This window comes from Equus quagga, chromosome 15 (assembly GCF_021613505.1).
Source record: "Equus quagga isolate Etosha38 chromosome 15, UCLA_HA_Equagga_1.0, whole genome shotgun sequence".
In the NCBI taxonomy this organism is placed as follows: Eukaryota; Metazoa; Chordata; class Mammalia; order Perissodactyla; family Equidae; genus Equus; species Equus quagga.
The window spans coordinates 86588101-86614103 of NC_060281.1; the positions used below are offsets into that span (position 1 = coordinate 86588101).

The 26003-nt window shown below is 38.3% G+C and overlaps 1 protein-coding gene across 10 annotated transcripts in view; it reads left to right on the top strand.

The window, feature by feature from the left end:
* HORMAD2 (HORMA domain containing 2) overlaps positions 1 to 22923 on the top strand; it is a 76083-nt gene extending 53160 nt beyond the window's left edge. For 5 of the 10 annotated variants that reach the window (XM_046639353.1, XM_046639352.1, XM_046639356.1 and 2 more), the window contains one exon: positions 21924 to 22923. In XM_046639353.1, the coding sequence (XP_046495309.1) occupies positions 21924 to 22028 (105 nt within the window). In that variant the 3' untranslated portion in view covers positions 22029 to 22923. Of the gene's footprint in view, positions 1 to 15963; positions 21808 to 21923 lie in introns of all 10 variants that reach the window. The other 5 variants (XR_006885259.1, XR_006885256.1, XR_006885260.1 and 2 more) reach the window with 5 other exon arrangements.
* Positions 22924 to 26003: the final 3080 nt, after the last annotated feature.

Sequence of the window (26003 nt, forward strand, 5' to 3'; positions counted from 1 at the left end):
TATGTAATTTTTACGTATACAGATTATATTTATACAGTATTTACAACTCAATAATAAGACAATCCCATTTTTAGAAAGGTCCAAGAATTTGAGCAGACACATCACAAAAAATATGTACCAATGGCCAAATAAGAGTGAAAATATGCTCAAGGGCATTAGTCATCAGGGAAATACAAATTAAAACCAAAATGAGATACGTATTCACTAGAATGACTAAAATGAAAATTACTGACACTGCCAAGTGTTGTCAAGGATGTAAAGCTTTTGGACTTTTCATATGTTAGCAACATATGGGTGGGTATGTAAAATGGTACAACTACTTTGGAAAACATTTTGTCAATTTCCTATAAACCTACACTTACTATATGGTGCAATTTCTCTCATAGGTATTTACCCAAGAGAAATGAAAACATATAATCACAAAAAAGACTTATACACAAATGTTTGTAGCAGTTTTACTCATAATAGCTCCAAACAGGAAACAACCTAAATGCCCATCAACAGGTCGAGAGATAAGCAAATTATATAGTATCTTTGTACAGTAAGTTATTTCTAGCAATAAAAAAGAACAAACAGCTGATACATGCAAAACTGAATGAATTTTTTAAAGTCAGACAAGAGTACGTATTTTATGATTTCATTTGTATGAAATTCTAGAACTAATCTAGAAATTCTAAAACTAATTCTAGAACAAATCTATAATGGTAGAAAACAAATTGGTGTTTGCTTAGGGCTTGGGTTGGGTGGGGATTTAGTGCAAAGAGGCAGAAGGAAACTTTTTGGGGTGACGAAATGTTCTCTATCTTGATTGTGATAGTGGTTACAAGGATATATATATTTATCAAAGCTCATGGAAATATACTCTTAAAATAGATGCAATAGTACATATGATAGTATGTAAATTTTACCTTATTGCAGTTGAAGTTTAAAAAGCAGTGATCCACAATGTTAACCATTAAAGCCCTATTGAGAATTGTCCCAAATTGGAAACAATCTAAATGTCCCTCAGTGCAGGATTGGCTCAATAAATTTTGGTAGACCAATAAAATTAAGCACTATGTAGCTACTAAGAACATATTAGAGAAATAAAATTATTGGTCTGGAGAAAACATTTGTATGTTTTTGGTAAATGAAAGTAAAATAAAACAAGCCACCTAATAGCCTCCCAATATATAATATGATTTGGGTTATGTCAGTAATTTGTGCTTATGTTATTGTAACTATATACTTCTATGCAGAGCCGAGTTATATAGTAAGTCATGATTCCTTTTCCTTTCTTGCACAAGTTTTTGTTCTCTCTGCAGTTAATAGTTATTCTTCATTTGCTTAGTTTTCTCTATACTTATTCCTAATTTAACTCCAAACATTCTGATGATTACCTAAACCTGCACTGTCCAGAATGGTAGCCACTAACCACATGTGGCTGTTAAAATTTAAATTAAATTAAATGATAAATTCAGTTCCTCAGTCACACTAACCATATCACTTCCCTAATCAAAATATCTCATGACTCCTATTTCCTACTACATCAAGTCTAAACATCTCTACCTGGCTTTTAGGCTGCTTATGAGCTCGCTCCATGTTACCTGTCTTATTTCCCACTATTACCCAACATGTTCCCCTTCCTTGAGTTAGGTCAGCTTTCTCACTGTCACAAGAACAAGCCAAGTTCATTTCTGCTTCCATATCTTAACAAATATACTTTCTTTTGCCTGGAATTTGCTGCTTCTTTCCATTGACCCAAATCATATCCATCTTGCAAGAGAACTGTCTATGCTTGCTGTGTCCACTTCCCTGCTTTCTGTTCTCTTAACTCATTTTAACGAGGTGTTCATCCCACCACTCCACTGTCCAATACACAATTCTTATTATTTTCCTATCATTATTTACTTCCTCAGTCTTTCCCATCTCAGTAAATGATACCATCGTTTTACCCAGTTGCTCTAATTAAAACCCTAGGAACTATCCTTGGTTCTTCTCCCTCATAACTCACATCCAGTCCATCAGCAAGTCCAGGGAGCTCTCCTTTCGAAATATATTTCAAATCTGACCACTTCTTACTATCTCATTGCTGCCACTGTGGCCCAAGTGAACAGTGCCCCTGCAGTGGTCGCCCTGTTTTCATTTTTGCTCCTGCACAGTTTATTTGACACAAAGCATCCATAATAATCTTTTAAAGATATGAATCTATTCGTGTCACTTCACTTTCCATGGCCTGCAAGACCATAGCTGATTTGCTGTAGCCCAAGGCTCTGACCTTACCTCCTGCCAGTTTCCCCTTGCTCCTTCATCTCCAGCTTTTTTGGCCTTCTTTCTGTTTCTAGAACAAGCCAAGTTTATTGACACCTCACTTACACGTGGACACATTTCAAAATAATCACTAGATAGTTTGAACAGAATAAATGTCTTTAGTTTCCACAGTATTTGTCTGTAAAATATGTGTTATATCAACAGGAAAAGCCCAGAAAATTTGCTCTCTCTTTTTCTAAAATAATATTTTGTATAAATTTGTGTTTATTTTGCGACAATCTCTAACTTACAGAAAAGCTGGAAGTACAACAAAAACAACGGTTTTTCTGAACTGGTTGCTTCATCACTCCTGAATACCATGGTATGCAATTCCTAGAAGCATGGACATTCTCCTACATAATCACAATACAACCATGAAAACTAGGAAATTAACTTTGACACATTACTATCAACTAACCTTCAGGCTCCATTCAAGTTTGCCAGTCATCCCAAAAATGTCCATTAAAGCAAAAGGATCCAGGTTAGATCACATGTTGCATTTAGTGGTTAAATTTCTTTAGCCTCGTTTGGCTTAGAACAGTTCTTCCGTATTGCCTTGACTTTCAGGACCTTGACATGTTTTTACAGAATAGGTCAGTTATTTTATAGAGTGTCCTTCAATTTGGGTTTGTCTGAAGTTTCCTCATGATTAGATTTAGGGTATGCACTTTTCTAAAGAATGCCGCAGAAGTGGTGCTGAGTACTCATTGCCTCCTGTCAAGTGGCATATGATTTTGATCTGTCCGAATACTGATGATGTTTATTTTGGTCACTTGATTAAGGTAGTTTCTGCCAGACTTCTCTACTATAAAGTTTCTCTCTTCCCCTTTGTAATTAATAAGTAGTTTGTAGGGAAGTACTTTGAAACTATGTAAATTACCCAGTTCCTCATCAAACTTCCCATTTACTCATTATTTATTTATATCAATATAGATTCATGAGTGCCTGTTTTATCCACACTATCATTAATTTTTTGATGCTCTCACTGTCTCGGATTTTGCCAGTGGGAACCCCTTCAGGTTGGCTCCTGTGTTCTTTGATATGTCCCCCTACTTCTTGGAGTACTCCCTTATATTCTGGCTCAACAAGCTGTTCCAGGCTCATCTTGTACTTTCCTTGACCTAGTCCTGGAATCAGTCATTTCTCTGAGGATCCCTGGTTTTTCAGTGGTTTCTTTTAGGAGCCAAGATGAGGCCTTTCTCAGTGGACAGAGCTAGAGAATATATGTCTGAACATATGCACACACACATATACATCTATGTTTATATCTCTATATGGAAATCCATGAGTTCACGCCTATACTGTCAATTCCAATCCGATACTATAGAGGTCATTCTCGTTTTCTCACTTTCCATATTTGTAATTTCTTTCTCCATCAATGAGAAACCTGACTCCCATTTTACTTAACATATTTACTTATTTTATCAGTCCCTCAAATGTAACCAAATTCCCATCCTTGCCACCTTCCACACACTCACATAGATACCCATCTCACCCCTGTAAGGCTTTGACTCTCCTGCCCTGGATCTTTTCCCCACATAGATGCCCTCCTCACCCTGCTGGGGCTCTGACACCCCACTGTGGGTCACCCATACTTGTGAGGCCCTCCTCACTCCATTTGGGCTCTGACTCCTCACACCAGGCCTGTCCTCCACATGGATGCCCTCTCACTCTGCTCAGGCTCTGACACCCCTCCATGTGGATGCCTATCTTGCTCTGCCACACCTAACACTAGTGTTAGGACTGAACTGTTCATCAAAGGATAGGAAGAGATAGAAGGGCTAAAGTCAAGAATTTATTTAGAAAATGCTTTCCAGTTAGTGTAGATTTGACTACAAGTTGAGACAACTATAACATTTCTGTTACCTTTCCCCTAAAAAAGCATATATTATCAATATCAATCAGTCTGAAATACCATATCATTCGGTGGACAAGAAGTCAAATCATTTCTGAAATAACAACCTATATCAATGTAGAAACAGGACATCCAGATACAAAAGAAAGATTCCTTCACATTTTTTCCATCTTTTGTTCAAATGTTTTGGTATTATGGACACAGCTTCAGATCACTATTAAGCAGTAATAATTATAAGTTCATGAACCTTGCATTTTGAAGTGGTGGTTTCTGATGCCTGAGGCCCTTGAATAAAAATTAGTGTTATCTTTTAAAACTGAGAAATGCAAATATTTTGTCACAATAACATTACTGTCATTCAGTTATACCACAAGACGTTGCAAGGCAATGTCTACATTGAATTGATTATCCTTTGAAACTTTAGAACTAAAACCTCTGCAAGATTGCCCATGATAACTGTTTCATAGAGATGAAGCTCTGATGAGGAGTCAGGATGTGCCATCAAAGAAACTACAACCCTTAGAGACTACAACTTTCCCAGGACAAAAATACCCAAGTTTGTGTCCAAATCCTCTAAAGATATAAACTAACCATTCCAAGAAGTAGCTTTCTCATTCCTACCCTTACTCCAAATTTTCTTTGTCTGAGAAAGGCAAATTTAGCCTTTCTTCTAAATCAAGACATGATGTGTCTGTACTTTTGTTTAATTCTAAGCCAAAACATTCCCAAACTCCCACTGCATTCCTGGGAAGCCTTAAGTGCTGTAGAAGTGCTCTCTCGGCCATGTCTCATTCCTTTAGGGAGTTGAGCATCTCCATCTGTATCCTTGCGGAGACTATGAAAAGGGAACATGGACTCCATAACTGTTCTGACCAGGTGGGTCAGATTAGCTTTACAGTCCACTTACAAGGAAGCTAACAAGGCTCCTCTGTGGCTGTTTGAGCGCACTTTACAAAACTGCTGATGACCTCATGAGCCAAAGAAAGCAGTTCTCATATTGTGGACTAAGCCTAAATATTAATGCTACTTTATATTTATGTAGTGTCTTTTTTCCAAGGAACTCCAACCTCTTTACAGACATTATGTCATTATTCCTCAAAGCATCGCTGTTTGGTCCATGGCAAATATTATCCCCCTCCCTTTTTTTTACTGTGATGGAAACTTGCAAGTCAGTGATGGAACCCAGCCCCTGGTTCTCAGTCTGTGCACTATACCATGAAAAAAAACAGATGGATACTTTTTCAAGCTTATTCATCGCTTCTTGGGTGGGATTTGAAAGGATGTCTCAGTTTGTATGCATTTCAATTTTCAGTGTCTCTAGCTTCTATACTCCTCTTGTCCTTCTTCATTTTAAGTTAAGCATTTTCAAGTATATGTAGTTCATCTTTCACTGTTGCATTTACAGGAACACTTGAAATTCTAGCTGAAATTTGAAGTGAAAGACTTTTTTATGAAATATGTAATCTCACTTACCACTCAGAGATGCCTTATACTTCTCATACCCCAAGATAAGTTAGATTTTTTTTTAATCCTCATGCCAGCTCAGGGCACATTTCATTTATAGCAACCACAAATTCATCAAAATCAGATAATGTTCAACTAGATACAATTTGTGTTAAGTAATTAACATGTACCGGATATTGTGCCAAACATTTTCAAATACATGATCTTATTTTACATATGTAATATTCCATGAGGACCTGTTATATTAAGTCTTGTGTGTGGAAACACTCTCTTAGAGTAGGGCAAGAAAAAAAAGGCACTAGTAGAAATATGGCCTCAGCTGCTATATCCCTAAAAAAGAGCTCAATTAACTCTAACTCCCTTAGTGGAAATCCCCAGTGTAAATATTTCCACAAAAAGGGAAAATGTGGGTAAATTCTAAAAACCACCAGGAATTAGCTCAATAGCCACAAAGTAAAAAAAAAAAAAAATTAGAAGATTGGTTCCTACATACGCAACAATTAATGCAAAGCACAGAGAAGAGAACGAAAAACTGCCGTATCTAATGATGACAAATATTTCTAAATTTCACTTGGTTAGATACTTCCTAATCAGGAACATCAGAACCAGGAATTATGAACGACAGTAGTATAACTTTAAACATTCAGAAAAATCAGTTTCACATCTCATTTTTTAATTCCTTTATATGACCCACTGTCACAGTGTTTTCCAAATTGGTGGATATCTGCACATTGCTGAATTAGATAATGTCGGTGAAAAGAGAGATACTGGGGAAAAATGAGAAAAACTTCTACAACAAGGAGAAACTTTCAACTTTTAACCATTAAATGCTGAAAGCCTCAGAGTAGAAATGTGCCAGATGCCCTGAAACAATAATTCTACTCCACTCTGCTCTCTGGCCCAGGCTGATTTGAAATAGTCCTACATTTCTAAATAAATAGTGTTTAATTTGAAACTGAGCAGCCCTACCCCATCATGGAAAATCTTTATAGGTTGGAAAGTATGTACAGTATGTCATACTTTAGGTATATAATCTAGCCATATTCTGTAGCATAGCTACGCTGCAGTTTATACTCAACAACTTTGGGTTTTTAAGAAAATATATTCGTAACATTCTAAATGTTTGTTTTTTCTTGTCATAGGAAATATTAGCCAAAGGGAATACCCTGTATCCCAAGTAAAAACTTAGTGTTGGGGAAACTTAGAAAGTAGTAGTCAAAGAACTGATGTTTGCCCTAGCAAGGTTGTCGTGCATGGTTGTGTTGATTGTGCACTGCACCATTCCAGGGATACCTAAAAACACAGACAACCAGTATGAATGGTGCCCCTTGGAGGTGAGCAATGCCTGACAGCCCTGATCTTAACTAACTAATAAAGCTTTTGAAAATGCTTGTGTTTTTTCTCTTCAAGTTTTCACAACTGAAGATCAGCTGTGAACTGCAGTAGGATTTTTATTATTATTCCTTATTTTTTGTGTGTGTGCAAAGTTTTTCCTCTCCACGTTGGTTCCAAAGGACTTCCCTACTGACTGAGCTTTGGCACATCGGCCTGGCATTCTCCCAGCTCTAGGTAATCATGAGTCAGGAAAAACCTGTGCAGTTTGAGAAGAAGCTGCTCAGACGTGCTCCACCAGCCCTGGGCTAATTTATGAAGTCTGTCCCCCGACTCTCCTGCTTCCTCTACATTCCTATAGCATACTACTTTTACCTTTATTTAGTCCTTACTTCCTCTTACCTGTGTTAGATGTAGGTTACACATCTGTGTCCCTCAGTACCTTGAAACACTGCTGCCAGTGCTTGCCACCCTGCTGCTCCCATCGCCACCACAGCACTTAGCATGGTTCCTTGAATCTTGACCCTTTCGTTCTCGACTCTCCTTTTTACCGTTCCACTCTTTGGTTCTCTTTCATTTCCTTTAATCAGGAGGAAAATGTGTATTCTCTAGAGGGGAATAACACTGGAGGCAATGGGAGGAAAGCCTACCTTCGTGCTGTATGAGACCTGGAGTGGCCCTGCAGATAGGTCTGTTACTTGGTCACAACCCTCCACTTCCTCATTTACTCTTAACGTGGCCAGGCCTGGTCCACTTTTAGTAAAACAATTTGAAGAGAATGATATTGTGAATTTTACAGCAGTTTAAGTTTTTTAGTGGTGCAGTTGATTTCAGAATGAAAACAGAACAGACTTTCTGGGAGGATGTACAAACAACTGGTCACAGAGGTTGCCTTCTAGGGAGGGGGCTGGGTGGCTCTGGGATGGCAGGGAGAGTCTCACTGTGTACCTTTATTTTACCTTTTGAATTTCATATTATGTGACTGTATTAGGTATTGAAATAGATAAATAAAACAAACAAAAGAAAAGGAAGCAAGCAATTAAATAACTAGACTTGAACTAAATTGATGCCATAGAAAATTCTGTTAATTATAGGAAAGGATTCCAATGTGTTTAAAAATAAAAGTAGATCAGAAAGAGAGGTTTTATTATATTCATTTTGAGTTAGAACTTTGAAAATGTTTCACTGCTGGAAAAGTAAAATAAAAATTAAGTTTAGGTGTCTGCCTCTCATATAAAACTTATCCTCACTCTAAATGCCCAGCTACTTCTCTTTAGGGTTTTCTTTTTCTTTTTCTCTTCAGGTGAACTTACGGCCAATTTAAAGTGAGAATCTGACTTCTTGGTGAATGTCTCTGCCACCACCTTGTGTGGAAGAACTATTCAGGGGATGCCAGAGTTGCTAAATGTCATCTACTTCTCCCTCTCCTTTCTGCCAGTGAGAGCAGGCAGTTATGACCTGAGGTTTGAATATCACACTGATAGAGATCTTCCATCTCAGACAGTCTTCATATCAGAGTGGTCTTTTTCTGTATATTTTATGGGACCTATCTCTATAGTCATTTCTGTACTTACAGTTATACTGTGTTCCTTTCAACACCTGCTAAAGCACTCTATAGAGACCCAAATTCAAACAAATGACCTACATAGCAAGTATGAGAAGCAGGGTATCACATTTCCAATTCTGAATCTATTATCTGCTCATCTCTTTTTTGAAGAATCAGCAAACCTATGTCAAGTTTAGTACATCTAATAACACCATCATGTCATTGCCTGTAGGTTTCCTCCTACATGCCACAAACCAAGAAACTTTTTCATTTTTATAATTTCTTCAAGTATGCGCTGAGTATGTTTATATGTATTTTATATGTCTTCCTTTAGCTACCACAGAATTCATAGTTAATTACTCAAGTATTTGAAAGTAGGAAAGTAGCTGACATTTTTCTATTGAAAAGTACCTAATAATATTTTAGAATGTTTTATAACTGTAAAAGGTAAGCCAAATAAACTTTAAGGTTTTTATGTTCTTTTATTACCTTTCCACCTCACAAATAGAAATAGCTTCATAATAAAGCTTTCATCACATTGAAAAAAATGGAAAGTGGAAATAATGGAAAACAAAGAGATGAAGTAAAAAGCATGTTGATTATAAACATATCAAGTAATAAAAAGACCCAGTTTTAGCAGAATTAATAAACAAATTATTATGGAACTTCATATTTTTAATATAACTTTAATTATACAATTTACATATGAACACATTCTCATGGATAATCTTAAAACTACCAATAAAGGTATTCTATACCTTTGACTTTGTATTTAAAACATATACACAGACACACACACACACAAGATGTGCTGGGCAATATGGTAGCCACTAGCTACATGTGGCCAATTTGAGTTGAGATGAGCTATAAGTATAAAATATATGCCAGATCATGAAGACATAGTATGAAAAAATAGAATGTACAATATCTCAATAATTTTTATATTGATTATGTATTGAAATAATATTTTTGGCATATTGGATTAAAGACTTATTAAAATTTAATTTCATCTATTTCTTTTTACTTTTTAAAATATATCTACTAGAAAATTTAAAATTATATGTGTGGCTTATGATTGTGTTTTGCATTCTATTTCTATTGGACTGCACTATATATGTATATAGATACATAGGATATATATTGTGTATACATACATATATATACACACACATTTATATGTGCATATATTTAATTTGTGAACTTTTTAAAAGCGTAAATGGGATAATATTGTCTTTTTCAGGAACTTGCTTTTTTCACTTAACATACATCTTGGAGATTTTTCCTTGGCGGTATATTTAGATTAACCTCATTCTTTTTAACTACTGCATAGTATAATACATAGTATAATACTGCATAGTAAAATGCTCTAGTTTGTTTCAACTTTCTGCTATTGCTGGAACATCTAAGTTGTTTTTGCTTTTCCTTAGGAACAGTGCTTCAGGGAATGTGCATATGGAAGCATTTCTCTAAAGTAGATGCCTAGGGGCTTGAAGATATGTACATGTGAAGTTTTTGTAGATCCTACAGATTGTCTGTTCAAAGACTATACCACCACAGGAAATGTGTTTTCCTTTACAGTTTCTTTCTTCTTCTTCTTTTTTTATCATGTGCCACTTTTGTTTTTATTTCTTTTTTATTGTGGTAGAAGATATATGACATAAATTTATCATTTTAATTAACTATTTTAAATGTACAGTTCAGTAGCATTAAGTACATTCACATTGTTATGCAACCATCACCACCATCCATCTCCAGAACTTTTTCCATCTTCCCAAAATGAAACTCCATACTCATTAAACAATAACTCCCCATATAGACTCCCCATCTCTCTCCCTAGCCCCTGGCAACCACCATTCTACTTTCTGTCTCTGAGTTTGACTACTCTAGGCACCTCATATAAGTGGAATCATATAGTATTTGTCCTTTTGTAACTGGCTTATTTGACTTAGCATAATGTCCTTCATCCATGTTGTACCATGTATCAGAATTTCCTTCCTTTTTAAGACTAAATATCCATTGTATGTATATACCACATTTTGTTTATCTATTCATATATCAATGAACATTTGGGTTGCTTTCACCTTTTGGCTGTTGTGAATTATGATGCCATTAACATGGGTATACAAATATCTGTTCAAATTCTTGATTTCAGTTCTTTTGGGTAAATACCTAGAAGTGGAATTGCTGGATCACATAGTAATTCTATTTATAATTTTATGAGGAACTGCCGTACTGTTTTCCATAGCAGCGCATCATTTTACATTCCCACCAGCAATGCACAAGTGTTCTGGTTTCTCCACATCATCCCCAGTGCTTGTTACCTTCTATTTGTTTGTTTTTTTAAATACTAGCCATCCCAATGGGTGTGAAGTGATATCTCATTGTGGTTTTGATTTGCATTTCCCTAATGATTAGTGATATTGAGAATCTTCATTTGCTTGTTGGTCATTTGTATATCTTCTTTGAAGAAATGCCTATGCAAGTCTTTTGCCCAGTTTTTTTTTTTTGAGGAAGATTAGCCCTGAGCTAACTACTGCCAATCCTCCTCTTTTTGCTGAGGAAGACTGGCCCTGAGCTAATATCCATGCCCATCTTCCTCTACTTTTTTATATGTGGGACGCCTACCACGCGGTGCCATGTCCACACCCGGGATCCGAACTGGCGAACCCCGGGCCGCCAAAGCGGAATGTGCGCACTTAACCGCTGTGCCACTGGGCCAGCCCCTTTTGCCCAGTTTTTAATCAGGTTGTTTGTTTTGTTGTTGAACTGTAAGAGTTATTTATATATTCTGGATATTAATCTCTTATCAGATATATGCTTTGCAAATATTTTCCCTTATTCCGTGCATTGTCTGTTCAGTCTCTTGTTCACATTTTGATGCACAAAAGTTTGTAGTTTTGATGAAATCCAATTTATCTATTTTTTCTTGTATTGTCTGTGTTTTGGTGTCATATCCAAGAAATCCTTGCCAAATCCAATGTCATGAAGCTTTCCCTCTATGTTTTCTTCTAAGAGGTCTATAATTTTAGCTCTTATGTTTAGGTCTTAGATCCATTTTGAGTTAATTTTTGTATGTAGTATAAGGTTACAACTTCATTCTTTTGCTTGTGGATATCCAGTTTTCCCAGCACTGTTTGTTGAAAAGACTTTCCTTTCCCCATTGAATGCTCTTGACACCCTTGTTGAAAATCATTTGACCATGTAAGTGAGGGTTTATTTCTGGGCTCTCTGTTCTAGTCCATTGGTCTATTTGTGTTTATGCCAGTAGCATATGTTTTGATTTCTGTAGCTTTGTAGTAAGGTTGAAATCAGGGAGTGTGAGACCTCCAACTTTGTTCTTCTTTTTCGAGATTGGTTTGGCATTTTGGGGTCCTTTGAGATTGTTATGAATTTTCAAATGGATTTTTCTATTTCTGCAAAAAGTATCATTAGGATTTTGACAGGGATTGCATTGACTCTCTAGATCGCTTTGGGTGCTATTGACATCTTAACAATATTAAAGTCTTCTAATTTAGGAACATGGGATGTCTTTCCAAGGGTTATCATTTTATATCTTGCTGAAGGAGGTCTTCCCACTGCTAAAGTTATAAACAAATTTTTTCTATATTTTCTTCTAATAAGTTTGTAGTCTTGCTTTTTACATTTGCTAGTTGGGATTCTTTTTTTTTCTAGTGTGAGAACGTTTTCCCATTGTGTTGGTATCACTTGAATTGTCTGTCCTTTCCCTGCTAATTTGAATGTCACTTTTTCATAAATTAAAAATCATAGATACATAGGTTTGTTTTTATGCCAGTTTTTCGACCTGCTGTTCTCTTTCATTGATCCATATGTCTACTTCTATATTACTGCTATCATGTTTTAATTACTCTAGCTTTATATTATGTGTTCCTGTCTGGAAGGGCAACTCTTTTCCCCTCATAGTTCTTCTTTTTCAGTATTTTTAAGATTTTCCTGTACATTTCTTTTTTAGGTGACTATTATAATCAGCTGAATAATTTCCAACAGACATATTGTTGGATTTTTGATTGGGATTGCATTGACTTGATAAAATAATCTTGGGAAAACTGACATTTTTACAGTAATGTCTTTGCATTTTGAGGAAAAATTATTTCTAGTTTCTGTATTCCTATTGTTACCATAGTCCCTAGGAAACTTTCTGTTTACTGGGATTAAACCCAGATTGCCTCTATAAAGCAGTTCTGTCCAAAAGAATTTTCTGTGATGATGAAAATGTTCTATATCTGTGAACATTTGAATTGAACACTCACGTGTGGCTGTTGAACACTTGAAATGTGGCTAATGCAACTGAGGAACTGAATTTTATTTAATTTTGATTATTTTAAATTTAAATAGTCACATGTGGCTAATGACTACTGTAATACACAGTGAAGCTTTAGGATATGTGAATAACTGTGTAATTGAACACTTTTGTAGGTAGTAGAAGTGGGTAGCAAAAGAATCGTTGATATCTACCGTGTGAAAGACACTGTGTAAGGCATTGCAGAGAGCCTAAAGAGCATAATGTTAATATAAATTATTCCTAAAGAACTTAAAACCCAGTCCCAGATAAAGGACAAATTGTTTACAAATATTTATGCTGTCAGAAAAACATAATTACAAAAACCTGCTGTGGGGATTTGCTCAAGAAAGAAGGCTCATATCAGCTTAAAGGAGCAGGAAATGCTTTGTGGATGAAATACTTTTAAAGATTGACCTTGAAGGAATTATTCAAAATTTAAAAGACAGTAATAGAATATTTTTATTTTTGAAATGCAAGGAAAATAGAGAAGAAGAAAAAGAGTGAGGTATGTTTGGGGAATGTAACTGTTATTAGTTTCCTAGGGCTGCTGTGACAAATTGCCACAAATTTGGTGGCTTAAAACATCAGAAATGTATTCTCTCACTAGAGGCCAGAAGTACCAAGTCAGTGTCACTGGGCTGAAATCAAGGTGTCGGCAGAACCGTGTTCCCTCTGGAGGCTCTAGGGGAGATTCTGTTCTTTGCCTCTTCCAGCTTCTGGGGGCTGCGGGCCTTCCTTGGCTTGTGGCCACATCACTCTAGTCGCTGTCTCACTGGTCACATTGTCTTCTTCTCTTCTGCATGTGTTCAAATTTCCCTCTGCTTCCCTCTTATAAGAATACACATGAGCACATGTAGGGTCTACCTGGATAATCCAGGATAATCTCTCCATCTCAAGGTCTTAATCACATCTGCAATGACCTCCCCCTCTGTTTTTGCCACATGAAGTAACATTCATAGGTTCCAGGGATTAGGACGTGGACATCTTTTGGGGGCCCATTTTTCAGCCTACCACAAGGATTCGGTTTGGCTGGGGAAGGGATACCTGTAGTAGTAGGAAAAATAACAGCCATCAGTCACTGAATGACTTGCACATGTGAGATGTACCAGGTACTGTATCTGTGCTATTCCATTTACTCATTACAAGAACTCTGTGGGCATTAGGAGATGAGAGAGGAATCTGAGGTAACCATGTTTTCCACTTTTGATGACTGGGAAATAGTGATTAACAGAAATTAAAAGTCATAAGGAAAAATATGTTACAAAGGAAAAACAATGAACTCGGCCTTTGGCTGTGTTTAGTTTGAGATCCTGGTAAACTATGCCCCAAAAAGGGTCAATCCCAGATAGAAGCCTATGAACCCTACAAAGAGTTCTAATGGCCTCTCCTGCAATTTCCTGTCTTTGTTTTCCTCTTTGGGCTGAAGAAACAAATTATAAGGAGCACTAAATTTGAAATTAGGAGATGTGGATTCAAGACTTCCACTTAATAAATATGTGAACTGGACAAGTCATTTCACTTCTCTGTGCTTCAGTTTCTATATCTGTAAAAAAGGAATAAAAACTTCCTCCTGGCCCTCACGCAATTATTGTGAGGAATAAATGAGGTAACACTTGTGATGTTCTTAGCACAGATGTGGTCTGTTGTAAGCAGTCAAATGTTTGTAAAAAGAAGAGCAAAATTTTTAATATGTCAAACATAAGTATTTTAATTTGAAGACGTATCTTAATTTGAAGATATTTCTTAAAGCTATCTGGATACTAAGCAACAGTTACCCTTCGTTTTAAAGGTCAATTATTAGCTCCCTTTCCCGTTGTCCATACTTTAACCATATAAGTGTCTTAAGCACCATCCGAGACCAATTTCCTCACTTTCTAAGCAGATGACCTAAACTCTACTTCATAGAAACAGTTAAGGCTGTGAAGTGTGAATCATTCAATTTCCTGCCCCCATATTTAAAGATGTACCTATATCTATAACCACTTTGACCTGCTTCCTTCTGGACCTCAAGTAATAGCCCATCGTTTGTCCAAAGTGAATACTTCCTTCTATATGTCCAAAGGAATACTTCCTTCCTTCTTGATGTAATTTCCTCCATTCTGAGCTTCCGTCACATAGGCAGTGCCCTGGTGGACATCTTCATTTGGATAGTTCACCTCCAATTCAGATTCTGGAAAATGGAGTCAGTTATTTCTCCGTGTGTCCTCGCCACGTGTTCCCACTCCCCACCTCCTCAGCTTCCTCTATTTCCCACATTGGTCAATGGCATTACCAGAAACTTGGATAATCTTTGTCATTTTTTACTCCTTTCTTTCCTTTGCCATCCCTATGCTCGTTGCAATTAGTGATCAAGTCACCTTAGGGTTCAGGTTCAGGCATTCATTCTCTCTCTCCTCAGCCCTCTGCCCTATTAGTCCTCCCCTCTCTAACATCACTGCTGCTCTTGTTCTTTCTTGAAGCAGTTTTCTTCTAAGTAACTTCACTGCTTCTTGTCTCACTCCTCTCCAGTCCACCCTTCACCCTGCTGCCATAGGGCTCTTTCTAAACAAATCTGCTCCTAGACCCCTTTGGTGGTACCCCATTAAGTACAAAGTCCAAACTTCAGAGAATGACACTCTCTGACCCAGCCCACCACCCTATGCCCTTCCTGTTAGTCCCATTGAACCATTCCCAATTCTCCAGAGGTACCCTGCTTTATGTCCCTGTACCTGTGCTATTTTTGTTTAGACTGTTCTCTCTGCAACGTCAATTCCTAATGCCATTTGCCTGGTGAATGTCTGCTCATCTTGCACTATTTAGTTTAAGCTTCACATCCCCTTTAAACCCTTGCCAGGCCTCCTCAGGAAGAGCTGATAAGATCTTTTTGGAACCCCTGCTGTACCCTATACATGACTCTACATTTCATCTGTAACCAGTTTGTTTCCCTTGCTAGGCCCTCTTTGAGGACATTGAGTGTGTCTTCATCAGTTTTTTATCTTTAGTGCTTAGCTCAATGTCTGGCACAGAGAAGGTGCTCAAAAACATTTGTTGAATAAATGAATTAATTATAGAACTTTTAAGGGCATACAATGCCTTAGAGAATATGGAAGGAAGGAGAACTAATATAATAATTTTTGGAGATTAATGGAAATATCTGGTTATGACTCTAAGGAGAATATGTATTTACCTCCTAAATAGAAATAGCTGTGGTCCAGAACCCTGGTCATAAACTACAGAAAGTCAAGAAAGTAAATGAATGAGAAAATTCTTCATAAATTCCAGTAAAACGTGAGACAGTTCCCAACATATCAGAGAGCTCACAGCTCCACTGGTGTTGGAGGTAAGAGTTCTCTTTAAGCATTTGGTTTCTTACTGCTCATTCATCACAATGTCAACATGAGCTACATTTATGCTAATAGCATTTATCTTATAATCGCTGTTGATCTACCTTTCATTGTGCAGAAAAGGTAAATGTTAAGGGAGAGGAATCAAAATTAAAATCACAGCTATAACTCACTTATAGGGGCACAGACCCTCTGTGAACCAAAAAATTCCTTGATCTGGGAACTTCCAAATCCAAAGATTCCATACTTAATGCTTGATTATAAATCTATATTGGTAAGGACTGGTTTTCTAAGGAGAAAACATTTTGCCAGATCTCACCTGACAAATAATTTTGAAGTCAGCAAAATTCACTGTACTCTCACCCCAGGCTAGTAAAGTACTTACAAGATTTCCTGGTTGTCTGGGGCTGCCCCTCCCCTTGGTTCCCCACAAAGTGAGTACTGTGCCCTGAACTGCTTTTTCTATATCACACGTATCTGTCTTCTTTCCAAAGCCTCTGAGGCCCTGCTTTTAGCAGGCTGCCACTTGGACACCATTTGATAAGTTAATTTATACTAATTACATACTGAGTAATAATTCTGGGGGAATTTACATTTTTAACAGAAGTATGTTGTATACATAACACCTAACCCTAAGAGCCAGTCTATTAAAGGGACATTTCTCACTGTCACATGTACCTTCCATGTCGTTTCGTGATTCAGTGTCTTTAAATGAGCTGAATCTTCTGCCCAGAATGACCTCGTCCACCGCCATCACCCCTACCACCATCTCCAGTCTGGTGAACTCCTACTCATTCTACAAGACCCAGCTCAATGTTCCTCTTCTGCTAAGAAGCCTTCTCTAAATTCTCCAGGTTGTGGTGGTCACTCCCTCTTGACTTTTATAAAACTTTGTATACTTGCTCTCTCAATTTCTTTTATTTTTTATGCACTCTTCAACTGACTTCACCGTGACTTCTGCCTCCACCAGTCCAATGCACCTAATAGCCTCCATGTAGCTAAATCAAGTGGCCATGTTTCAGTCTTCATCTTCCTTGACCTCTCAGCAACACCTGACACTATTGACTACCACCATCACTCCTTTTTATTCTCCCCTCCCTCTTCTTAAAACTTTCTTCCTGTGGCTTTCTTTACATGACAATTTGCTGGTCTTTTCTCTCTCTTTCTCAATCTCCTTTGTTGGCTCATCTTTCACTTAATTTCTAAATGTTGGAGTTGCTTAAGGCTGTGTCCTGGCCCCTTTCCCTTCTCACGCTCTGATCTCTCAATAAGCAAACTCTTCCACACCCATGGCCTTAATTAACCTCCATATGCTGATGACTCTCAAGTTTATATCTCCAATCAGACCTCTCTCCTGAGCTCCAGACTTCCATATACAGCTACCTATTCAATATGTCCACTTGGGGTTTCACAGGTACTCAGCAGGTTCAAAATTCCAATTGTTCTCTACCTGAGAGAATAGAACCTTCATCCATGAAGTTAGCTAAACCAGAAACTGGGAGTTATTATTGACCTATCTACCTCTCCTTTATCATCATATCCAATTGCCCATCCTTCTGACTCTACCTTCTAAATATTTTTCTCACTGTTAACTTTTTTCCGTCTACACTGCCACTCAAGTTATCACCTGACTACTACAATAGCGTGACTCATCACCCTGCATCCACTTGATGCCTCCAATACATTTCTACACTGCAGGCAGAGTGCTCTTTGAAGAGTCCTTCATTTGTTCATCAAAAAAACATTTATTGAGCCCCTACTATGTGCAAGTTGTGACCAAGACAGGCATGTTCCTGATCTCCTGGAACTCTATTAAGAGCATGTGATTGGGGGACCTAATTTAATTGGAACAGAAGTAGGGTAACTTTCTTTGAGGAAATAATTTTTCATCTAAGATCTGAAGAATGAATAGGATTAACTAGGCCAAGAGAGGGCTGGTGGAGGGGAAAGAGCATTTTAGGCAGAAGGAACATAATATGCAGAGATCCGGAATCAGGAAGAAGCAAGGTATGAGAAAACTGAGAGGGCAGAGAGTGAGAGTAGAGCACAGGAGATGAGGCTGGTACTGCTGGGCACAGACAGGCCCTGTGGGGTAGTGACTCTATTGGGAAGAACTCAGGAGGCCTAGGAGCCTCCTCAAATGGCCTGCTACAGTGGGTGAGTATGTGAGTGGAGATATGAGCATTTTTCTGAGGAGAGAGTGCATGGCTTTCATCAGGGTCTTATAGCCAATCTGTGAGCCCTCTCCTTCCCTAGAAATGTAAAGAACCCCTGACAGTGCATGAAAAGCCAAGGTAAGGACTTTGGACTTTTTCCTAAAAGCAGTAAGATGCCATTGGATATTATTAAGCCAAAAAGTAACATGGCCAGATTGTAAAATCTATAGGGCAGGCTTCTTATCTCTTTTGTTCATTAATGTGTCCCAAGCACCTAGAAAAGTATCATGCATAGAGCTGACACTCGATAAATAATTGCTGAATGAATGAAAGTCTATTGTGGCTATTGAATGGATGTCAATTATGTTGTATTACATTATATTGTAATTGTGTGCTTAATGCCTTTCCTTACAAGACTCAATCCTTGAAAACGACTGTGTCTTATTCATCTTTATATTACTAGAGATATGGTACTAGTACCCAGAGCAGTGCCTGGCTTAAAATCAGTATCAAAATGGATTCATTCATTCAGCCAATAATTTAAGAGGCACCTACCAGATGCCAGGAACTGGGAATGCAAAGATGACTAAGATATTGTCACTAACCTCAAGGAGTTTGTACTCTAGATGAGAAGACTGGTAAGTAGGCCTGATAACACCATGTAGTAAATGCCACAAAAGATGTAAGAACAGAACACAGCCCTAGGGGTGTCAGAGAAGGCCAGTAGGCAGAGGAAACCCCAGGGTGGACCCTGGGCCTGGAGATGAAGGGAGGAGCAGAGCATGGGAGTGGGCATTAAAGGCAAAGTCCAGAGGGGAGCAAGCAGGGCCCATTTGGAGAATGCAATTGGTTAAGTAAGTCTGAGGCAAGATGAAGCTGCAGAGATGGGCCACGGCCATAAAGAACCTGGCCTTTATCCTGAAGACAATGGGAAGTCATTAATGGATAGTTGATGAATCAGAAGAGTGATGTGGTCAGATTTACATAGAAGACTACTTAGGCTCCAGAGTGGAGAAAAGGTTGGAAAAGCAGTAATAGTGGAAGTTCAAGGCCCAATAATTGGGAAAGATGATGTTGGCCTGGGCTAAAGTAGAGACAATGGCATTAGAGAAAAATGGATAGATTTGAGAGATATTAAGGAGGTATGGATCAACAGAAATTAGTGATTAGTTAGATGTTAGGGTGAGAATGATGGAGTAGCCATGGATGACTCCCAGGTTTTTAACTTGGACACCTCCAGGGTAATGACAAGAATGAGAACAAAGATTGGGAGTAGCCTGACAGAGGCAGATGATAAATTCCAATTCTCGACACACTGCTTTTGAGTTTTCTTTGGAATAACCATGTGGAGACTTTTAGTAGGCAGTTGATTACACACATGGATCTGGAGTTCAAAAGGAAAATCTAGGCTGAATATATCAATGTGGGGGGTCTTTGCTTATAAATGGTAACTGATTCCTAGGAGTGGATGAGATCACTCAGAGAGAGTGTGGAGAATAAGGAGAAAAGATGGTCAAAGACAGAACTCTTGGAGAACATTCAAGATGTTTTTTTAAATGGATGAATAGAGGAATTAATGATAAAAGGACTCATTTAGAAGAAGGGACCCCTTCCAGTGCTGTTCAAATACTGCTACCAAGTCAGCCAGCAATCCTATCTGTGCTTAAGGCAAAACCTTCTCTTTGGCTTCTCAAATGGAGAATTTGTTACCAAACCAAAAATAGAAAGGAGGGAAATATCATCCAGCAGAAAGCATATATTCAGGGCTTTTATCAGACATATATGGAGATACTCTATTCCTGAGGCTCTAGTAGTAAGTGAATCATAGTAGCCTCTTATTAGTCTATATTCAAGAAACATTTTAAAAGCTATCAGTTTAAAATATAATATAAGAAGCATTAGAAATCATTTGATGATCATTTGATGTTACTCAAATCATAGATTTTTCTAGCCTGCCTGATTGCTGGTCCTTTGCTTGCCTAGTTGGCTTTGGCATCAAATATGCAAACTCAGCCAGTTGGAATACACCTGAATAGTGTTTCTCAAATGTTCCTTTGTATGGTTTATATAGTTTATATAGATTATTCATCTATGTCAGGAAGTGTCCCCTGACTGATCACATGCTTGCTTTTGAACCCACTAGTTTTCTATAAACCATCAAGAGTTCCCAGGCCTCGCTGGTTTCCTTGAGATTGTATACATTATTAAACATGTTTTGATTAACTTACTGCAATAAAATTACAGTAAGTTCTGAAACTCGTAATAAGACTCTGGTTTACTTGAGCAAAGAAGAAAAAGACAACAAAACTATTAAACCATCAGGCCAACTTCTCATTTGAGGATTTGTACATCCATCTTCTCTTCTTCCCAGTGTACCCAGACTTGATAGAAGTGAGGATAATTTTGTTTGAATGGAAAGCATGCCCAAGCAACATTTCTAGAAAAGCTGGATTTTACCAAGTGCTTTTTCTTACAGCCATACTGTAACACATTCATTTCCTAGATAAAGAAGTTGGTTTTTGTGCTTTGGGTTTTTATATTGCTATTTCCTTAGCTTTAGAGCAGATCGCTTCAAACTTTTACATACCTAAGTACACCAGTTATTTGATGAGCAGCTCCACTTATTTTCTCAGAGTTTTACTGTTCTATATAGTCCGTGTCTTAGTTTAAGCCAAAAGGAATTTACGGTTTCTGAGATCAGAAATTCAACTGCTTTCTAAAACTAAAAGAAAAATTAGTGATTACATTAGCCATTTGCAGATCCAATTTTTGGTTCTAAATGGTGTTTAAGTGCTTTATTGACATTCCCACTATTTTGAAATAATAACATATCAATAATAATAATCTGTATCTATAGCAAAAGGAAAAAGGGTAATGTTGGAACCTCTACTAAATGTTCTAAGTCTTGCTTAAAAATATATATCTCAGTCCATTTTCCTACCAAAGAAAGAACAGAGGACATAGAAAAACCTTTCCTCCCATCTAGTGGCTGGAAAATATAAAAATGTCCTCTGTGTTTCTTGGAATTCCAAGCATTAGGGATTGTCTTACAGATTATAATACATCTAGTTGTTCACTCAGTTAAGCAAAAATAAGTTCTAAAATCGTTGCCAAAGCTGAGCCTAATGGAGAAATGTATATATATGATGATTCACTAATCAACTTCCCTTTAATCAATAACATATACTTTTCTTCAGGCAGAAAGAATGTCGATGGTCCTTCCTAATTCATAAATGTGAACCTATGATAGAAAAGATAAGGCTGTATGTTTCTGCTAATTGAAATTGGGACTTAAATTCTATTTGCCTCTAAAGCAATTAGTGCCTAGATCTCTTCTGACCCTTAATTGTTCCTTGTTGGCCCCACGCCTTGACAACTCTTCCCTCAAGAGTTGAATGTGCTGAATTCACTAAAGAGAGCCAGGAAGCTGTCCCTGAAACTGGCTGCCTCCAGGGGACATCAGCTCCTGAAACTTGGAATACCGGCCTCTGATACTGGCAGGAGGGCCTCTGTGCAGGGCCAAACCGCCCACAGGAAAGCAGGTTTGGATCCGTTATACGGCTGGTGGGATTAATGCTTGGCCTACCTATCTTGTATATTCCTTGTGCAGATGTCAAAATCCCTGCTGAATTGTGCCTCTCTCTGGTGATTCTCACAGATTCAAAGAATGAATTTTATGTGCAGTCAGCAAAGTTCTGAGAGCTCCAGGAAGAAGAGGAAGGTCAGCGAACCAGTGAAAGTCTTCATCCCTGACAGAAAGTGAAAGTTAGATGCCTCTGTTACATTTATTCTAAAATGATTTTATTTTGCAACAAACATGCATGAAGTGGCTTAGTAGGAAAGTAAGTTTCTATCACCAAAACCTTTTACTAAATTTGTTGCTCAACTTTTTTAGTCAATTTACTAAGTGCTGAATTACCAGGTAGGACATGGGGTCACTTTGCCACAGGGAAAAGAGGTGCCAGGGCTGCCTTGGGATAGCATTACTTCAAGGCTGAATTAGAGATGAGACACTCTTTATATTTGTAAAAGAACCACAGTAACTATTTTGAGAAGAAATAAGCTGTTGTTCTCAAAGGAGAGAAGGGTTCTCTTTGCATAATTAAACTCCCCAGGTATTTAGACTACTGTGAAATGTTTTAACTTGTTGTAACCTGTGTACTGGAATCCCTCTATAGCTTTATTAGAATTGTCAGAGAATTACATAGGATGTTTGTGGTGGTGCTTATCTAAGTGTGATTTTTGTGTTAACTTCAATCACGAAGTTGATCAGCTAAGTGTTAAGCCAAAATGTACTCTCCCTGTAAAGTTCCTCAAATCTGGCCCTTGGTCCTGTTCTGTTGGCAAACCTGAGACTGGGAAATAGGCTGCAGTGCGGGGGGCCTGGCTCCCATCTTAAGACCAATGTTGAATGCTTCCCACCAAGCATTTCAGTTTATCAGTCTATAACCTGAAAATGATGTTACTAGTCCCCTCCTTATTCTGGAAGAGTTTTTATAGACATTGATTAGTATCAGATGAATAGTAAATGACTTAAAAGTGTTATTTTTGTCATTTATATAACATGGAATTTAATAATTTAATTTAAATGGATAGGACCAATATGTTAAATGTTAAGTGTGTGTGCTTTCTGGTTAAATAAACCAAAATGCAAGGTATTTTTTTGCTTGTCTTTTTTCCTTCACTTAGATCAGTGTTTCTCCAAGTGTAGTAAGGACATCAGCACCTGGACTGCTTGTTAAAATACAGATTACTGGGCCTGCCTCATTTCTACTAAACCAAAATCTCAGGGGTGGAGCCCTGTGTAAAACTCCCTGGATTCTAATGCACACAAAAGTTTGAGAACTCTGGACTTCTGGGCCAGACTAAGAGGAGAATCTCTGGGGCCAGACATGCACTTAAGCCAGCAGAAGGCTGTGTGTTACTGTAACAGAAAGGAAAATCTGACGGAGCCTGCCTGTCCAGCACTGCCCTTTGTCAGCCTCTGATCCATCTCTGACTGCCATAGGCAGCCTACAAACTGGGGTCTTGAATCGGGCTGTAGTACCAGGGCCTGCCGGGAAGGAGCATTTTCTCTTCTCCCAGCATATTGAGTATACTCACATAAGCTTGTTCTGCCACTGAAAGGGAAAAGAGGGGAAAGGCATTGGGTTTATTATATCCTTGATAGAATTGTAGCCTGAGTCACCACAATTTCTTTTAAGAGAATCATATAAAGAGATTAGCTGTCTAGTAGAGGGATTAGGTTTATTTTGTGTCTCTCTAGAGGGTAGATCTAAGACCAAATTGGTGAAAGCTACAGGAGGTCAATTTGGCTCAGGATAAGGAGGAACTTTTTACCTTCTCAGGCTGTCAAACTTTTGAAATCAGGATGCCTCGTAAGGGAGTGAGCATACCTTCACTACCAGTGTCTGAACATAAAGGAGCTTTACAAAGACTCTAGGAGTCTTTGACTCTCAAAGCAAATTAGTTATATGGAGTAATTAGTCACTCTGGATTTCAGAAGGACCCATTTTGTTTAAAAGAGAAATTTAGCTCTCAATCTATATTTATAATTTACATAAACTTAGCCCAAATTTGATAGATCCTCTAAGTCAAAGTCTAGTATCTGAATCTGTCTAGAAATTTTCCATAGTGATTTTATTGTCTCAATACCCCTCTCCCCCAACAGAACAGTCTTTTATCAATGCCAGTAGGTGGAATGTGTATGTCTGATGCAGTGTGTGTGTGAGGCAGCAGAAAAAAGTTACCGGGCCTATGCTCTTGGCTGGGCACACTGGGAAGGAGATCTGTTAACAAGAGGATCTGAGAACCGTGAAAATGTGAACTAGCTGATTTTACACAGCAGAGCTCATAGATGCAACCAGCCATCAAGATTGGAGGGTATCCAATTCTGTTTACTGAATGATTCATTAGGAGGAAAAAAGTCCTTTCTCTAGTCTATTCATTTCTGTCCTTAATAGTAATAGAATGAGTAAACACAAGTTCATGAAGGAGCTGGAACTTCAGTGAAAAGAGTGAAAACTTGACCCCGAGCTGAGGAGCCTGAGCTGTGCCACACTAGCCATTCCCTAACCCTGACTGTGCTTGTTCATCGGTATGACTACAAAGATCAGATGACGATAGCTTGGAAACTGGGACATTGTTAAATTAAAAATCATGCAGGGGAAATTTGACTTTGGCTGGTTGGGGTTTTTCTGTCTTTACAGAAAGTTGGTCTAGCTGGAAAGAGATGGGTTAGGCTCTTGATTGCCGCCAGCCTTTGAAGCCAGGCACCGAAACTGCATCTTCATTTCCCCTCTCGCAGGTCCCACTGGTGTCTGGGTTCTTTCATTCTCCAGCTCACCCCTTCCAGGAAGAGGCTGGAAATGTTCATCAGTGTCAAAGTTGTACTCACACAAGTTCAAAGTTGTGGATGCGTTTTTAAAATAATACTAACCATTAAAGCCAGTTTTTAACACATCTTAAAATTGTTAATTTATGGTTTCAAACCCAACAGTATTGGATCTTTAGAGATTTCCACAGATTCTTACAGTAAAAAGAATTCTCAGTTATAAGCATCATCATTCAGAAGGAGGATCCAGATGATAAAGTGAGACTTAACACACTGTGCTTGTAAGAGTTAAGGCGAGGTCCTCCCACTATACTATTCTAGATTCTATACAAGTGAGAAAGTGCCTTCGTTTGTCCCAAATGCATCCTCTTTGGAAATTATTAGTTCATATTGGGAAAAAAAGTAATATCTTAAGTATGATTGTGTGTTTGTCTAATGAGGCCCTGGCTGAGACTTGCTATGCAGTTTTTAGTTTCTGTAGAGGATGAGGGCACCATTGAGGGCCTCAGTTAATGAGCCCTTTGGTTATATAATGGTAAAGCCAAGATCCTATCCAGAGATGGAGAGACTTGAGGTATTAAGTCTGCTCATGTAACTTCTCCTTGCGTGCACTGCATTTCTGCAAATAGGGTGTTACCTTCTGGGAGTGTCACAGTTGTTGAGACTGACTCTTGTAGGAGGCGGTGGGCTCACAAGGACTGCTAGCAGACGGGGTGGGGAGTGGAGGCGGGTGTTAACCTGATCCCTGCAGCCTGGCTGGAAGTTGCACGTGAGATTTGCTCAATGGGGGACCCTGGGGGAAAAGTCTCATTAAACATTTTAGTCTGGTCTTAACTGTGCCATGAGTTTGAGCAGTACAAGAATTTCCCCATGGGAGGAGTGGAGAGGTAGGCTGATTGAGACAGCCAAAAAGATCGAAGACAGACTGGTGGAGCGTGGAACATTCCTTAGGGACCTAGGGACCCAAATACTTAGAGAAACCTGGTAGAAGAGTGGCCTTTGGCGGGTCATTATTTGGATATTGCAGGACGCCTGAGGGCTGGAGAAGTCTGGGGCATCTAGGTTCCATTTGGATAATTACTAATTGGCTCTAGGACAAGAGGACAAAGTTAGGTTTTCATCTTCCTTTTAGCGAGGTAATTAAGAAAAGCCTAGGCCACTGGCTTCAAAACCTGACTGCCATTTTCCAGACAAGTCAGAAATTCTCTAGCCCTTCGTTTACTCCGTCTGTAACACATGGATAATCATGGTACCTACCTAGTAACACTGATGTGAGGATTAAGCGAGGCAATTCAAACTGCCCAGCATGCACATAGTCAGTGCCCAACAGATGTTCATCATTATTGCTATTTTTTAACTCTTGGCATGTCGTCTTCCATAGTCGCAGGAGCTCAGGATTCCTGT